The 16,654-nt window shown below is 54.9% G+C and overlaps 1 protein-coding gene across 2 annotated transcripts in view; it reads right to left on the bottom strand.

Moving 5' to 3' along the window:
* Positions 1–307: 307 nt before the first annotated feature.
* Kcnq4 (potassium voltage-gated channel subfamily Q member 4) overlaps positions 308–16,654 on the bottom strand; it is a 52,015-nt gene continuing 35,668 nt past the window's right edge. Inside the window, exons 9-14 of one of the 2 annotated variants that reach the window (XM_050161389.1) lie at positions 15,596–15,757; positions 8,690–8,910; positions 6,520–6,619; positions 4,130–4,300; positions 2,573–2,702; positions 308–2,237 (exon numbers count right to left, since the gene is read on the bottom strand). In XM_050161389.1, the coding sequence (XP_050017346.1) occupies positions 2,025–2,237; positions 2,573–2,702; positions 4,130–4,300; positions 6,520–6,619; positions 8,690–8,910; positions 15,596–15,757 (997 nt within the window). In that variant the 3' untranslated portion in view covers positions 308–2,024. The remainder of the gene's footprint in view (positions 2,238–2,572; positions 2,703–4,129; positions 4,301–6,519; positions 6,620–8,689; positions 8,911–15,595; positions 15,758–16,654) is intronic. The other variant, XM_050161391.1, reaches the window with a different exon arrangement.

Below are 16,654 nucleotides of genomic sequence, written 5' to 3'. Positions count from 1 at the left end.
CACACCACCAGGAAAGTGGTATCCACTTTTCACGGGTCCTCACAAGAGATCCACCCGCCTGTGAGGCGAGCTGAGCAGAGGGTTAACATGTGTTCAAGCACCTAGATTTACCTGTCTGTGAAGCCAAATCTATTCCCCTGGACACTTTAGTTATCTGGGACAATGTGTCTTTTCCTTTTCCCTTGAGCCATACGGAGCTGGGTTTTTATGGTTTGCGATAATCCCAAATCTCATTTCCACCATCAAATCAGGAGCCTCAGCCCTCGGCCACCGAGCACAACCAGGACCAATCGCTTCCTACTGAAAACTTTAATGAAACCAATAAGTTAATAAGTTAACAAAGTGAGGTACTTGCATATCTGAGAACCGGGTTGGTGGGGGAACCTCGATCGTGGAAGGAGGGAGGGCTTCTTCCCATGTCTCCTTTGGTCACAGGGTAATCTTACTCTCCAGCCCCTCTGGGCAGCTCAGTCGCCGGGGAGAGGGGCCGGGAGTGGCTCTCTGGGGACAGTGCAATGCAAGTGAGGCGAGCCAGGATGGGCTCCAGAGCATGATGGTCCATGCAGATGGTAGGGCAGAGATTGGGCACCATAGGACTGAACGAGATTCAACCCAAGCCCTGGCACTGGTACATGCAGGCCCCAGGATGAGATGCAGACAGCTCGGCCTCAGCCCCTTGCTCCCAAGCACCCCCAGAGTGTTATCATTGGTCCACCACCCCTCGCTCTCTTGCCACCTGAGTTGACCTCGCAGAAGAGGAACGAAAGGGTGGGGGGCCCGAAGCTGGTGCTGGGGCCTGCGGCGTCTGGGCGTTTGTGCCAGTGTGTAGCACTGTCAACGGGAGTGAGGAAATGGGGCAGAGGCCAGTGCAGGGGAGAGCAAGTTGCAGTTGGTATAGCACTGGCTAGCGTGTACTCTCCGGGACTAGGAGGAGGGCGCGCCTGGGTTCTCTCCAGTGGTGTGCCAGAACTGGAGGGGCAGGCCTGAGTTATGCTGTGGGGATGCCAACGTAGTCCTCAGGGCAGCCAGTGGACTCCTGAACTCCTATCGGGGAGCAAGACCTGTGAATGCTCCCTCCCCTGCCCAGGAGACCAAGTGACTTTGTGCTCATGCCTCCGAGTGTGTGTGGTCGTGTGCGTCACTGCGTGAAGAGGCGTTCTGCTGGAGAGATGAAAGGGCCATGCTCGTGTGGCGGTGGGCCATTGTCTGGTATGTCTGGGGAAAATACAGGAACTTGTGCTGACTGTCAAAGCTGTCTGGAGGACCAGTAGGAGTGGACATCCAGCAGCAAGAGGGAGCCCCTGGGGTCACACCTGCAAAGGGGCAGAAAGGCCCAGGTACTGTCCTCAGGAGAGGACAGGAAGACTTAGGCCCCATGCTGGGTGGGGATGGATGATAAGCCAGAGAATGGATGTTGGGTATGGCCAAACAGCCTGAGACCAGCTACTGCTGGGGCCCATCTCCCAGTCAGGGAGGGGCAGAGGAACCCCACGGGGGTCCCCAAAGTTGCATATTTAACATAGTTTGCATATTTGGTGCCCATCTACCTTATGGCAGAGTCCTGTGCTTTGTGGGCACCTATGGGGGCACCTTGGGCCCATCCCCGAGTGGGGCAGGGCTTGGCAGGAGGGCTTCCCTGCTCTGCCTGGAAGGGCGGGCCTGGAGACCTCACCTTGCATAGCTAGAAGCTGGTTCAGGGACCAGGGCCTCAGCGCCCTGCTCCCACTCCTGGGACAGAGCCTCTGCTGCCAGGTGGGCCGTATTGAACCTTGATGGAGCCAGCAGGGTCCTGGAGTGTCCAGAGGCCTCCAGTCAGCCACTGCTGCGGCCCACCATGTGGCCTGGCATTTCGTGCTTCTGGGGCGCCGGTACCTGGCATCGGGTATCTTGCCCACCCAGACAGCTCAATACTGTGTATGGCCTCTCTCCCTGCCAGGGAGCGAGTTCAAGTAAGAGAGGAGTCCAGAGGCCTCGGGATGAGTCCTAGGGGCAGACGGAAGGCTGCCCAGCCCCTGAGAAGCCCTTCAGTCCATGTTGGTGCTGACTGAGCGAGAGATGCTGAGCGTCTGTGCCGAGACGGAGATGTCCTCGTGGTCTACAGGGCTGTGGTAGTCTGAGGTGATGTCGGGGTCAAAGAGCGGCACTTGCACGGTACCCAGGCTGGCCGAGGTGCCAGAGCGTAGGCAGCGCGAATAGAAGCCCAGCAGCAGATCCAGCTTGTGCTCGATGGACTGCACCTGGGGGACGGGGAGGGGCGGGGCTGGAGGTGGTGTTGGACCCGAGGGCGGGGCGCCGCTGGGGAAAGGGACTGGGCAGGGCCGGAGCTGGGGGACGGGGGAGGGAGGGGCGTATAGAGGAGGCGGGGCTTGGATACCAGGTAAGAGGCTTGGTTAGGACGGGCTAACCCCGTGCTTTCTTGGAGACTAGCTTGTTTGTGGGACAGAGCTTGGCCAAGCAGAACTCAGCCTGTGGGTCCCACTAGCGCCTCCCGGGGCCAAGGCTCTGCGCAACAGCAGTGCTGTACCCTCGACAGCTATTTCAGTCATCCGGTGGAAGTCCTATCTACACTCACCTGCTTTTCCACCTTGACTACGCGCCCCATCATGCTGATTTCATCCACTGCCTCCGTGTCCGAAGGTCCCTTATCGCCCTTCTCCCTAGACTTGCGATCCCCAGGCCCTCGACCCACGATTTGGTCCACCCTGTGGAGGGAAAGAAACTATCAAAGAGACTGAGTCACCCTGCGCCTTCCTCCCACAAGAACCCTTGGTTGGCGGCTGACAGGGAAGACAGACGGCTCTGGTGAGATGCGGTCACTTGCCTGACTAAGGGAGGCTGAGCCTGGGAGACACCAACACTTGCTTTGAGAGTTCTCCAAATAACAAGCAGAGCCTCCCAGGTGAGAAAGGAAAGGGAGTATTGGAAAGTGGACAAGATCCCACCCTATTCAGCAAAATCCCTGCTTCCTCTCCCTCTGAAGCCATTCTGCCCCTCCCCCAAGTGAACTCCACGTTACTAAATCCAGTGATGAACTCCAGCTCTGACCTTATTTCCTTGTCCTAACAGCAGCAGAGGTCACATCTGCTCACTCTTTCTTCCCACAAGGCTTGTTCTTTTTTTCCCCTTTAGACAGGGTCTCTTGTAACCCCGCCTGACTTTGACCTCTCTAAATAGCCGAGGCTGAACCAGGGATCCTCCTGCCGCAAGCACCTCCTACCCCCAATACTGCAGTTGTTGAGATTGGGCCTCCTTAAGTTTCCGGGTCTGACATGGAACTCTCTATGCAGACCAGACTGGCCTCAGACTTACAGAGATCCACCTGCTTCTGCCTCTCCAGTGCCGGGATTAAAGATATGTACCACTATGCCCCACCACAATTGTTATTTTTTGAGTTAATGGATGAACAGATAGTGAGAAAGGGCACATGAGAAAGGAAAGCTCTAGGACTTGATATAAAGGTTCTTCCTGCCGGCGATGGTGGCGCACGCCTTTAATCCCAGCACTCGGGAGGCAGAGGCAGGCGGATCTCTGTGAGTTCGAGACCAGCCTGGTCTACAGAGCTAGTTCCAGGACAGGCTCCAAAGCCACAGAGAAACCCTGTCTCGAAAAACCAAAAAAAAAAAAAAAAAAGGTTCTTCCTTAATCCTGGACCTAGCGGACATGCAGGAGTCTAGAAACAATCCAAAGGTGATTTGCTTTGCATTCTTACTTGGGAGACAGGAAGTCAGTAGGTACTGTAGGTCAGTTACTTAACATCCTAAGGAAGTGTCAAGGCATGAGTATAGACTGGACTCATCCAGAGAACTACAATTGAGGGAGTTTTATTTTTCAGTTTCCAAGCAGCCTGTAAATTACAAGTCAGGGATCCTGTGGTTTGGGTTGGAGTTCTGGCTTCTTTGTCCTTTTGAAGCAGAGTCTCCTAGCCCAGGGTAGCCTAGAACTCATGGTCTTCCTACCTCTGTCTCCCCAGTGCTGAGATTACAGATATTGGACAGTAAGTCTCCTAAAGGACCTTGCCCACCTGGGCAATGCCCTACAGAGCACAGATGACTTGCTATGGTCCTTAGCCCTCTCACCTGGGCCAGGACCCTCAACTCCCTTCCCCTCCCTTCAAAGCCTGCATACCCACCGAGCTTGCAGGCTCTTGATCCGCCCCAGCATGTCCAGATGCCCGGCGGAGTACTGCTCAATCACGTCCTTCACATCGTAAGGCCGCAAGGTCTCCTTGAATTTCCTTTTGGCGACCAGGAACTTCAGAATCCTGTTAGAGGAGGGGGATCTCTGGCAGATGTGCTTGTTCCTGTAGGAGACTCTTTTCCAGTTCCTCCTTTCTCTGCCCCTTAGTCCAGATCCAAGTCATCCGCTTGGACCACTCCAAACAGCCTCTGCTGGGTCCCCTAGCCTCCAGACCTAACCACCAGGCTCCCCTTTGCCCTGCACACCCACAGGCTGCCTTGGTGTTTTCTCATATGCCTGCCTCTACAGCCTCATTAACCGAGGAGGCAGGGAATGGACCCGGTGTCTCTCGGCTCAGTAGGATATGGAGCTTCTAGAACATCAACTGCTGCTGATGGCTCAGGGGAAGATGTTGCATTCACTCTACATGCACTTGGCAATTGTGTGCAGGGTCTTGAACACCCAAAGAGAGTTAGATCCAATCCCTGGCTACAGAGACCCCAGGTCTAGGGTGGGAGGCTGGGAGGATGAGGGCAGTTGCGGGGAGACAAGAGCCAGGTTCAAAGACTAGGAAAGGAGAGTTAGGAGCCATGAGAAGGGACGGCCTCAGCAGGCAGAGCCTTGGGCGGTGTTTTCCAGCCATGGGCAAGAGAGAGGCTCCTGCTCTGAAAGAAGGAGCTTCCCAGAAAAAGGCAGGGAAACATGAGGAGACTCCTGCTCTGAGAGGCAAGGGCAGGAACATGCCATGAAGGGACCGACCCTTGGGGCAGTGGGCAACAGGAGAAGACCGGACTAGCTGTGACGAAGGGCTAGGGTGGGGACTGCCTAAAGAAGGCACAGGGCTAGGGAGGAGCCACCACTCTGCTTCAACATGCCTGCTCTGTCAACTTCCAGAGAGAATGTGTCGGTGCTGTGGTCTAGGCACAAAGTCTGGTTCTCAGGATAGATGGGCCTGAGCAGGGAGGGGACAGTGGGATCTGAGCAACTCAGAGGTCGCACAAGAGACTTCTGAGTCCAAATCCAAGTTGACTCCTATGTCTGGAGACAGGGTAGGCAGTGGTATTCCTGCCTGATTTGGGGAGGTGGGCAGAGGAGCAGTTTGGGGCATTTTGGGTGGGTGGATGGGGACTGTGAGGGTGCCAAGGAAAGCTTGCCTGGTCCTCACATTGTGTCCAAGATGGTGGCCACAAAAGGGGAGAGACGAGATGTGTGGGAAGAGGTGAGGGAAGGCCTGACTGGGGGTGGGAGGCCTGGGCAGATCCAGCTGGCTGATCTCAAAAGGAACACAAGAAGAGGCTGCGGGCAGGTGTGTGAGCCAGGGAACAGAGTCAAGGGAGCTGAGTTTCAGTGGCCTCCAGAGCCCAGCTGCAGGCTAGAAACGGAGACCCAGCCAGGACTCCTCGCCAGGAAGCTGGGGCCAGATCCACACTGGGCATGGCTACAGGGTACAGGAGACCAGTTCCTACTTAATTATCACAGCAGCTAATATATCATGGCTTTCAAACGGTTTGACCAGGACCTACATAAAGAACACATCTCACCCTGCAGACTAGTACACATGCACACACAGACTGAACTTCCAATTCCATAAGCACAATCACCCTTGAGTATGAGACATTCAGTCTCTCTTTTTTTTTTTTCTTTGCGTTTTGAAGCAAGGGCTCCTGTAGCCCAGGATAGCTTCAAACTGCTGATGTAGCCAAGGATGGCCTTGAATTCCCAATCTTCCTGCTTCTATCTCCCAAGTGTTAGGAACAGAGAACGCCCCCCTACGCCCAGCTTCAATTCTTTTTCAATGCTGACCCTGACACACTGACAATTTCACTGAGTTCTCCACCTGCGGTTTGAAGAGCCCCGCTCTTGAGGGTGTCCTAGGAGAAACAGAGAGGCCAAGACATCCAGGGAGAAAGAGTTCGTGAAACAGAGACAAAAGGACCTTGGGATTGAGACACAGGAAGAAAAACCTGTGTAGAGCCGGCATCTGTGGTACCACTCCGGAGAGAGAAGGAGAAAGGCTGCCACATAGCAGGAGGAGGAGAAAGCGGAAAGAGAAGCAGAGAGGCTGACTGGAAGTCGGGGAGGACCCAGTATTGTAAGAGCAGAGACCCTGATGGGCAGCTGTGCCACTGGCCACCGGAGCCAGGCCTGCTAGACATGTTGTGTGCTGTGAGGAGCAAAGGGTGCTGGAAGCCATATGCTCCCTGCCTACATCTCCTGTGCTCCAGGCAGGTAGCAGCTGGCACCCCGGGAGCCACGCCAGGCCTGGCCAGGAGGACAGGCCCAGATGGGGAGCAGTGACGGGTGGCAGGTGGGAGAGCTGCTCACCTTGGGCTTCAGCCTCACCTGACAGAACGGATGACTGTCTTCACAGCAGGCATGACATCATCCACCGTGAGCTCACACTGGTAGCTCTTCTCCTCAGCTACTTCCTCCGAAGGGCCCTCTAGAAAGACAGGAATGGCACATGAGGGCCGAGAGGTGGTAGAAGAAAGCGCTTCCAGGCCTCTTCTCCATTAGCAGTAGTTAAGGACTTCCTGAGGCTCAAGGCAGACCAGGCTCCTGCTCACTGGCTACTGCCTCTCACTGTGTTACACATCCTTTTGCCTCGTCTAGGGCTGGGCAGGGCAGACATCTGCCTGGTGACAGGTGAGTGGCAGCTGCTTTAGAGGACGTGTGGTCTAGCCTGGGACAAAGGTGATGCACACAGCCTTGGAGGACATGCCATGTGTTACTCCTTGCAAGGCAGGAAGCCCCAGAGAAAAGGCATGCATCTAATGCTCTTCATTGAGTCTTTTTTTTTTTTAATATTTATTTACTTATTATGTATACAACATTCTGTCTGTGTGTATGTCTGCAGGCCAGAAGAGGGCACCAGACCTCATTACAGATGGTTGTGAGCCACCATGTGGTTGCCGGGAATTGAACTCAGAACCTTTGGAAGAACAGGCAATGCTCTTAACCACTGAGCCATCTCTCCAGCCCCTCTTCATTGAGTCTTGTGCGGTCTTTTCTTCCAGGTGGGAGCAAGGGGGGGTTGGGTGGAAGGGAACTCAAGTTAGTTCCCCTGCCCACATCTGCTACAAGGAAGGGGAAACAGCTTCTCAGAGGCCCCTACCCTGTGCTTCAGGAAGGTGTACTTTCCTCACCACAGAGGGCGATCCCAGGCCCCTCCATGTGTAGGCTTCCATGGATTAGAGCCTCCCAAAGAACAACTGGTTTGTGGTGTGCTGTAACTGTCCAGGAAAAGGCTGAGTCCTCAATACTCAGCATCTTGGCACAGCACAGGGAGAGGCTTTGAGCTGATCTCTCCCTCCAAGAACAACAAAAGCATCCCATCCTCATCCTCTGTAACATCCCATCCTCATCCTCTGTAACATCCCATCCTCATCCTCTGTAACATCCCATCCTCATCCTCTGTAACATCCCATCCTCATCCTCTGTAACATCCCATCCTCATCCTCTGTAACATCCTGTCTTCATCCTCCTCAGCTCCCCGTCCTCATCCTCCATAGCGTCCTGTCCTCATCTTCCATTGGATCTATTTACCCTTTCTTTCTCTACTAAGAGCCTACAGCACATTCAGCAGGGGCAAGGGCTCTGCCAGGAGACCCCAGACAGCCCTCCCATTTTCCAGATGAGGACACTGAGTCATAGAACAGAGCAGCCTCTTGCCTAGGTCCCAGTGTAGAGCTAGAACTCAAAGGGACCATCTTCCTCTAACAGTGGATAAATGGTCCGTGAGAGACCCTCAGTCACGGCGGCAGCGGGCCGGGCTGGGGACAGTGACAGCAGGGAGCACTGCTGGCCAGCCTCGCTGCAGGATAAGCACTCCCCCACTCATATGCTCAGAGTCTCCGTTTCCACGTCTGCAGAGTGGAGGAAAACGGCATAGCTAGAAGCAATGGAGGCTGTCCAGTGGGCAGCTGCACACAGGGTATGGCTCCTTCCAAAGAGCCTTGAGAGCTGGCGGCTGCAGGGCACTTCTATGAATTCCACTCTCCTGCTCCACTTTCGAGGATCGCCCTCCTCAGAATCTTTCTCTGGAATAGATACCACTATTGCCTCTGTTTTACGGATGAGGGAAATGGGACCCAGAGCAATGAGGTCACTTATCCGAAATAAGTGGAGGGCCAGGGAGATGGCTCCGTGGATACAGCATGCGGACTGATGACCAGGTTTGATCCCCAGGACCCATGTGGGAGGGAATCAGCTCCCACAGGTCCTCTGACCTCCATTCGCACAGACACGGACACATGCACACAATAAGTAAAATATAATTTAATTAAAAAAAAGTGACAGAGCCAGGATTCAACTCTTGGAAGCCTGGTTCCCATCCTGAGCTCTTATCACTGCCAAATGTCCCCTCTGGATTCGCATTCAATTACCCTACAGTCTGGAGACTGCGTTATGGTGGAGAAGAAGTTACAATGCCCATTTTCTAGAGCAGACGACCTGAGCCAGTCTCCCCCACCCCTACCACCTCCGGCAGGTGCACTTGACCTCCAGGGCTTACCCTCAGCAGAGCTGCGGGGCTTGAGTCTTAGAGAAGCCCGGAAGCGGGTGCGGTCATTGAAGCTCCAGCTCTTCTGCACCTTGCTGGGGCTGGACACTTCACCCACCTGCTCACTGCTTGGTGAGGTGGGGATCGGCGGAGGTGCCAGGTGCTGTTTGGAGGGACCTGTCCGCTTCTGGGAGCTGCTCATTCGGATGCGGTCTTTGATGCCCATCCGGCTGCTGGCGGAGCAGGGCAGGCCAGGGAAAGAGTCAAGTTAGCCGGTGCCGAGGCAGATAGGTGGGGTCAAAGCTGACCTAGCTGATCTGGAGGGTGGCTACTGGGTCTAGATTCCCCACCAGTTATTTCCTCGGGTGAGGTATGGGGGCCCTGGTGCCCACAGGAAGCCAGATAGGTTGATGGGGACGTATCCCTCCCCCAGCCCCACCTCCCATTCTTCCCCATCCCCAGACAGATAAGGGTTACACAGGAGACAGATGTCACAGTGAAGGCAGTGAGAGAAACCGGAAGGAAGTGAGAGACAGGAGGACAGAGGATCCAGGACCAGCCCAGGTAGGTGGGTGGAGAGTGAAGGTAGCAAACCCTGTGGGTACAGACACTGTAGGAGGAGCTCACCTGGTCAGGCACACAGAGCGAGGCTCTGGGCCTCATTGTAAACAGGGGTTGGCTTTGTGGAAGTGAGAAAGTGTGTGAACATGTGTACCTGGCTGCCCTGCCACCCGTGTGTATATACCGCCTGTATATATGTGTCCACTTACACGTCCCCTCCTCGCACTGCTGGAGCTATCTTATCCCATGCTGGCCAGGCCACGGCTTTAGGACCCGGCACAACCGCAAAAATAAAACACTGCAAACTCAGGTCTCCAGCCCAGATTTCCATGTGTTTGTAGCGGTAGGGGCGCGGTGGCTGCATGATACGATGGCCGGCTAAGGGTGTGACTGTCCAGGACATGCCAGGCGTTGGTCCCTTGGTGAAGATTTGTGTGTAGCAACCTGTTCTGCTGTGTGTCCCCTGTCTGTGTTCCCCAAGCCCTATCCACGTGGTCTTGGAACACCTGGAAGGCCCACCTTTCTGGCTACGCACCTGTGTGCCTGTGAACACGTGTGGGTAAGGATGTTTGTTCTCCCTGCTCTTTCTGCACCCAGCTCCCCATCGCATCCCCAAACCTTGGAGGACAAACAGAAGGAGGCCTCCATTTCCCTCAGACAGGCCCCAGTTAACCAATACCTGGTAGAGTAACTCTGTGTCCAAGAGGTTCAAGAACCATGCTATGCTGTTGGTAAGACCTCAGCAAACATCCTTCATCCCACACCCTGCAATAGTATCGCCATTTCCCCTGCCGGAGAACCCTTGCTGACAGGTCCGGAGGTCCCCACTCCGAATGTCTAGAGCCGTAGCGCAGAGAAACACCAGCCAGGTTCAGACAAAGCTTGAGAGGGGGCAGAGGTGACAAGGTGGTCCTAGCACCTGCCTGGGGGCTTTCAGATCAAGGGCTAAGCAGACGACAGGCTCTGGTTTCCGTATTAGGTAGGAGGCAAGGCCTCCATGCCAAGGGCATGGAGCAGAGAGCAGAGCCAGGGTGGTGAGGTGGGGGAGTGGGCCAAACCTGGGCTACCTCGGGGAAGGTGGCCCAGATGTGGGGTCAGCCTGTGGGGTGGGTGCCTGTCCTGGGGGCGGGGAGGTTATATGGCACAAGTTGGGAGTCTGGAGCTATCAGAAGGGACCCAGTCATGTTCTTCACATTCCTGGGATCTCTTTGACACACCCCAAAGACTCCAAGAGAAGTTTGAGTGTGACTTTCCCAAACTTGCCTCTGCAGACCCATTCCTGTGGGCTCTCCTCATGCTGGCAAGCACCCACACCCACCTAGGCCATGCAAGAAGCACCCTGTCCTCTGCTCCTCTGGAGGGGGAGAAAGGGGAGGAGACTGGAGAAGTCCTTGAGCTTCGTTCCAAGGACTGGAACTCCAGATCGCTCCCTGCTGTTCTGACGAAGTTTGGCCTCCGGTTACTGAAGTATACAATAAGGCTATGCTTGCACCTGGCGGGACTCTCAGAGGAAGGGGGCTGAGGCTTGCACTATGAACCTTACAAAATCCCTTTCTGGCTCTGGTTCCGTGATGGTGGAGGGAGTTTCTGGCCTGATTTAGGGATTCTGTAACTTTCCAGCCAGTCAAAGGTCTTGGCTCTTCTTGAATGCAAGAAGACACTGTTTTCCCCCGGAGCAGCCCTGGATTCCAACTCCTTGGGCAGGGACCAAAAAAAAGCTCACGTCAGCCTCTCTGGAGCCTGAAAGCTCAAAGAAAATGGAAAGAAACCTGGCACATGGTAGGCACCAACAGCTCTTTTCTTCCTGGGCTCCTTAGAGCACAAAGGGTCCAGGCTTTGGTGCTTTCAGGCCTCTAAACCTCCCCTCGTAGGGTCCCTGAATTTGTCGTCCCTATTTTATAGGTGCAGAAAGAGAGAAATGAATTGCCTAAAACAAGAGCAAGGTCAGGATCCATTTTCTCTGACTTTAGAGACCGCCTTTCTCCTATGGCAGTGGTCCTCAGCTGGGGGCGATCTTGTGCCTGACAATGGAGACACAGTGGGCTTCCACTCTGTAAAGGGGCTCTCCTGGCACCTCCTGGGCGGAAGCCAGAAATTCTGTCCATCATCCGAGACGCGTGCCATAGGCCCCAGCAAAAGAATCATCGGATTCAAAATGTCAACAGTGTTGAGGTAGAGAAAAGGGGAGAGGGGCTGCCGGGGCCTGTAAGGATGGGGGGTGGCTGCACTGCTGCCTGGAGGTGGAAAGATGTGGGGGGAGAGGAAGGAGGGGGTAAACTTTCATTGGCTGCTCTCCAACTGCCCTGAAAACCCAGCCACAGGGAACTCTGCCATCACAGTCCAGGCTGAGAAAGGCAGACACCCATCCCGTGCCGCCCACACAGCCCCTCTTCAGGGACTATGGGGCAGCGGCCTTATCACTGGCCTCTCCACCCTTGGTTCTTCCTGACCTCCAGCCTACACTTGTGGAAGGGCAGATCTAACCCAGACTCCCCAGTGCCACCCTCAGGGAGCCCCTATTTCCTACAGACATATTCCCAAGCTTTTGAGTTTTCTTTTGTCAAGATTGGGGAGAGAACTCGAGAGGTCTGCCATAAAGCTACACCCTTCTCAGCTTCCAAATCACTTTTCAAAAGTATGGCCTTTATTTGTTTGTTTGTTTGTTTATTTATTTATTTATTTATTTATTTATGAGGTGGGCTCTCGTCTAGCCCAGCCTGGCCTGAAACTTGGTATGTAGCCAAGGATAACTTTGACCTTCTGATCCTCCTGCCTCTACCTCCTGTGTGCTGGGACTATAGCATGCACTACCACATCCAGTTAATGCAGCGCTAGGAAGCAAACTCATGCATACTAGGCAAGCACTCTACCAACTGAGCCACACCCGAAGGCCCTCTTAACTGGCAAATGCACTACAGTGGATGAGGCCACCTTACACTTACAGCAACCAGTCAGCACCTGTATTTTACATGGAAGGGAACCGAGGCATAGAAAGCTAGGAGTTGTGCACAAGGGCACACAGCTAGCAAACTGGAGCTAGCTGGTGGCCTGAAATGACTACTCTAAGAATGGCTGCCTCTCAGCAGAAGCTCAGCAGGGGCCCTGTCCCTGTCTCCAACCACAAGGCTCCACAACCTAGACCACCTGAATGCCAACAGAATGCGACTCATACTGGGCTTTGGGTTCTTTATGATCCTGGCCTGCCCCAGAGTGGTCCAGTGGCCGCTCTGAGATCAGGCCATACTGGGCAGCAGGCTCATCTCCCACAGCTTCGCTTTCTCTTTCACCTCCAAGCTTGATCTCTGCAGCTCCCTGGCCTGAGTACCCTCCGCCCTCCAGACACTCTTTCAGGGCTGCTTCTGGGCTAAATGTCTGACCTCAGCTTCTCAGCCCCTCTGCTTCCCTCCTGTACTGTACTCAATGCACCGAACCACGATTACTCTTTGCAGCTCTCTGGGGACCATGTTTTATTCATCACCATTTCCCCAATGCACAGAGCAGGACCTGGCATGGGGCAGGTACCACAAATGTGGTTGTGATGTAGCTGAAAGAGCCGGGTGCAATTGGCAATTGGTGACGGAGGTGCTGGGCACAGTCTCTGCAGGTACCAGTGGGCTTCCCAGGTAGGTGGTGGAGAGCCAGAGAGCCAATCCCAAGGTTGGCACAGGTCAGAGTGGGCAGGACCCTCAGAGAGCCTCTAGTTCAACCTGCCCATTCCACAGAAGGGAAACAGGTCCAAAGAAGAAAAGCAATTTGGCCAAGATAACATGGGAGTCAGCAGCACAGCCAGCATTATCCTCACAGCTCCTGAGAGTGTCCCTTCTGACACCCGGCCCATGCCCTAAACATCCCCAGGAAGGCAAGGCGGCTTAGGGCCCCAAGGCAGATTGCAGGCGGCAGGCACATGCATCTTGTCCTTGGCCCATCCTGTCCTCCTCTCCAGCCCCTAAAGTGGGGGGAGCAAGGAGGAAAGGGGACAGGAGGAGCAGATGAGGGGGTACCTCGGTCTCCAGCTGGCGTGGATCCGAAAGAAACTCCGCTTATTACTAAACATCTGGCTGAAAAGTTGAGAACAAGACACGAACAGAGGTTAGTGACAAAGAGACAGGTGGATTGAGCGTGGAGTGCTGCCAGGGCGGGGCTGGTCTCCTGTGGCTGGAGGGAGAGAAGGATCCCCACTCAAGTCGCCCTCCAGGCCCAGCCCCAGGATGCAGAGGTCTCAGGCTCTGCATACGAGCCCTTGGGGGTATGTCTCCATTCCCTTCTCCAGTGACTGCGTCCGCGAGGTGGAGAAGTCCTGTCCTTTGAATTCTGAATGCATGCTCCATGGGATGTGGACACAGGCAGTCAGACTTTTAGAACGCATCCCATAACCCTCAAAGGGAGGGCCTGGCCTTGGGAATGCCATTCCCAGGAAGTCCCGCTCCTTGGAGCTCCACTTCCTGAAAACATGCTCTGTGTGGGCAATCCCCAAGCTCCATGTGTCCAACCCAGGGTGGGAGTGGGAGGTAGCAGTATACACATGTGTGTATACACATATGTATGTACACATATATGTTTGGGAGTATCCTAGCAAGAGTTACACCCCATTTCCTAGGGTCAAGATAGCCAAGACTAAGGACATGGCCACTTGAGTCTGGTACAAAAGCCACAGCTCAATGCCCCTGCCCCAGGTTCCTGAATCATTCCACCGTCAGACACATAGACACGGATACTCTAGAGCAGACAGACAGACACAGTGTTAATAATGCCAGGCTTTCAGCATTCGCCTGTCCCCAGGCCTCTGAGGACTCAAGGATCCAGAATCACAAAGGGGCACAGGGTCCAAGCTCCCGTCCATTCCTAGTGGTTTCTAATTCAGGCGAAGGGAGACAAGAATGAACTGGAAGCTCAGAGTCCATATTTGGCCCCACTTAGTGTTGCCAGAACACCAAACCTTATGAGTTTCTGGCTATAAGTTGTGGTTTGGCAGGCACAGGACCTGTAGGCAGTGATGGAGAACCCAAGTCAGGTTGTGCCATGGGCTTCTCTTAGAGGGAGCTCACGGTCTAGCGTGGCCAGTCGTTCCTCTCCCTGAAGTTCCAGACCTGCTTAGCACTCAACCAGTAAGAGCCCTCACTGAAAGCAGGGAAAAGACCCTGCTCTCCCACCCCCACCAATCCATTCCCCAAGCCCCTTCAGCCCCAAACAGAGAACCCAGTGCCCCTGAGCAGCCTGTAAGTATATGCAGGTTGGGCACGACTCTGACCCTGACTAGGGTCAACAGTTTGCCAAGAGCAGAGTTACTCTGCCTTTCTCCGGGCACACAACAGAGGTGAGCTCTCTGAATGTGGAGGGACTTGCCTCTTCCCTGGCTGCTAATGTTGGACTTGAGCTTAATGATACCCCAGACTCAAGGAACAGATGTCTACCTGGCTAGTTCGAGGATGACGTGCGGGATGAGGCAAAGGAAAAAGATGGGCAAAGCAAGGGAGAGCATGACGGAACCGAACTGACCCTTGACCTCAAAGCTAAAGTCTCACAGAAGCCATCACCTTTTCCCTAAGACATAGGAGGGGGTTCTGCTATCCTAATGTGCCTGGGATTCCTCCAGTTAGGAACGTGTAGATGAAGCAAGTGTTGTTCTGTCTTGGTTCTTCTTTCGACAGGCAAAAGCTCCAGGTCAAGTTGGGAGAGAGGTTGGGGGCAGCAAAGAGTATCTCAGAACAGAAGGAGAGAGAGAGAGACCCCCGGCGGGGGTAGGGACCCCCTGCTCTAGCAAAGCTGCAGACAAGAGCTGCAGAGATAAGCATGTTAGTCACTGGCGGGGTTTTACGCAGGTCCTGTGGCAGTCTTAGTCACAGAGTTCTCTTCCAGCAGGCTTCTGCTTCCCGCATGCCGGGGGAGGGGAGCCCTGCCCTCACACCCCAGAACAGAAAAGCGCCCTTCATTACCTGAGCCGTAAGCACTTGGGGCCAGCGGCCTCCTCCTCTCTCCAGCTTCTCGGGAGGGATGGGGGTGCAGGGATGGAAGAGTGGTGGGGGGTGGGGTGGGATGTGGAAACAGAGAGAAAGAGGACAATGGTATGAACAGTGGAGGTGACAGGAGAGAATGGTGCGGAGAGCTCTCCCTCTCAGACCCTGGGAGACCCAGAGAACGGAAAGGTAAGTCCAGTGTGGCCTCTCTAGAGAGGACCCCCAGTCTGTACCTGTGGCCATCTGACGACAATTACCACGTTTCACAACAATGCCAGAGATTTCCCCCAAACAGGTCCATACACCCATGTGCTGGCTGGAGGAGGTCTGAGAGAGGGTGAGACAGAAAATGGAAAAGGAAGAGAAGAAGCAAGAGGAGGTGGTGGCCTCTAGGGGCCCCTACCTTTCCCCAGGGCAGAAGGAGGTGCTGCCCGGCCGGTGGCAGGTGGCAACGGGCGGGTAGCGAGAGGGCGCTCCATCAGGTACTGGCGCCCGCCTCACCTCCAGGGGCCGTAGGCCCCCATTGCGGGCCCGTTGTACGTGCTCAAACAAGAGGGCCAGCTCTCTGCAGGAGAGGGCGCCATCAGCTACAGGCAGGGCTTTGGGGACACCACCCACCTCACCCAATGGGCCCAGGGCTACTGATCCTGCCAAGTCTTGAGCCACCCTCTAAGGGTGCTCATAAATACCCCAGGCCAGAACAGGCGGGGTGAAGAAGCTAGCCTTCTTCCCCTCTGCAGAAGTTTCTGGGAAATGGGAAGGAATCTAGGCATGGTTATGTGGGTTGGGCACAACTCCAAAGCACCCACACAAAGAAGATGAGTCCAGCTGACTCTGCTCCTCTTAGCGGAGCTGTGCCTACCAAGCGGCCTTTAGCAGCTCTGAAATCCTTAGTCTCCCAGCCTGACTTGGGTTTTAGGAGGAGACTAGAGCTGAAGACAGATTTCATAAGGTGGCCAGCCCCTCTTCTCTGCCCTGTGCTGTCCCTCCTACCACGAAGTTCCTGGGGATGGGATGGGGTTGGGTATCCACTCACTCTCCAGGCTGTTTCCTATTGCTATAACCAGAAAGGTAGCCGCCCCTCAGCCCTCACTAGCCTTTCCAACGGAGCCCAAATCTTCAGGCCAGGCTGTTCCTCTTACCAGGAAACCCAGGCTACCCCACCCAGAGTGTTCCCACACTTCCACAGCAATTTCTAAGCACCAGATCCCTTAGAACATCTTCCTCCTCCCCAAAGGGGCTGCTTCAAATCCAGCCTCTAGCTCTGCCTCTGCCAGGTATGGAGGTGGGGAGAGGGAGGAGTGACATGGGGAGCCCCCTTCCCCACCCCTACCTCCTACTCCTCCCCTGGGAAGCCTGTGGGACAGGGAGGGAGGGAGAGGGGGCCAGGTGCGGGTGCGGGCGAGTGGGATCACGCAACAGCTGCTGGAGGATAACTAATGAGGTAAAAACGGTGGAGAAG

The sequence above is a fragment of the Alexandromys fortis genome, unplaced genomic scaffold (assembly GCF_014885135.2).
Source record: "Alexandromys fortis isolate MF-2015 unplaced genomic scaffold, M_Fortis_MF-2015_v1.1 scaffold_122, whole genome shotgun sequence".
In the NCBI taxonomy this organism is placed as follows: Eukaryota; Metazoa; Chordata; class Mammalia; order Rodentia; family Cricetidae; genus Alexandromys; species Alexandromys fortis.
Note: the sequence above shows the minus strand (reverse complement) of the source record. Positions and strands in the feature narration are given on the sequence as shown.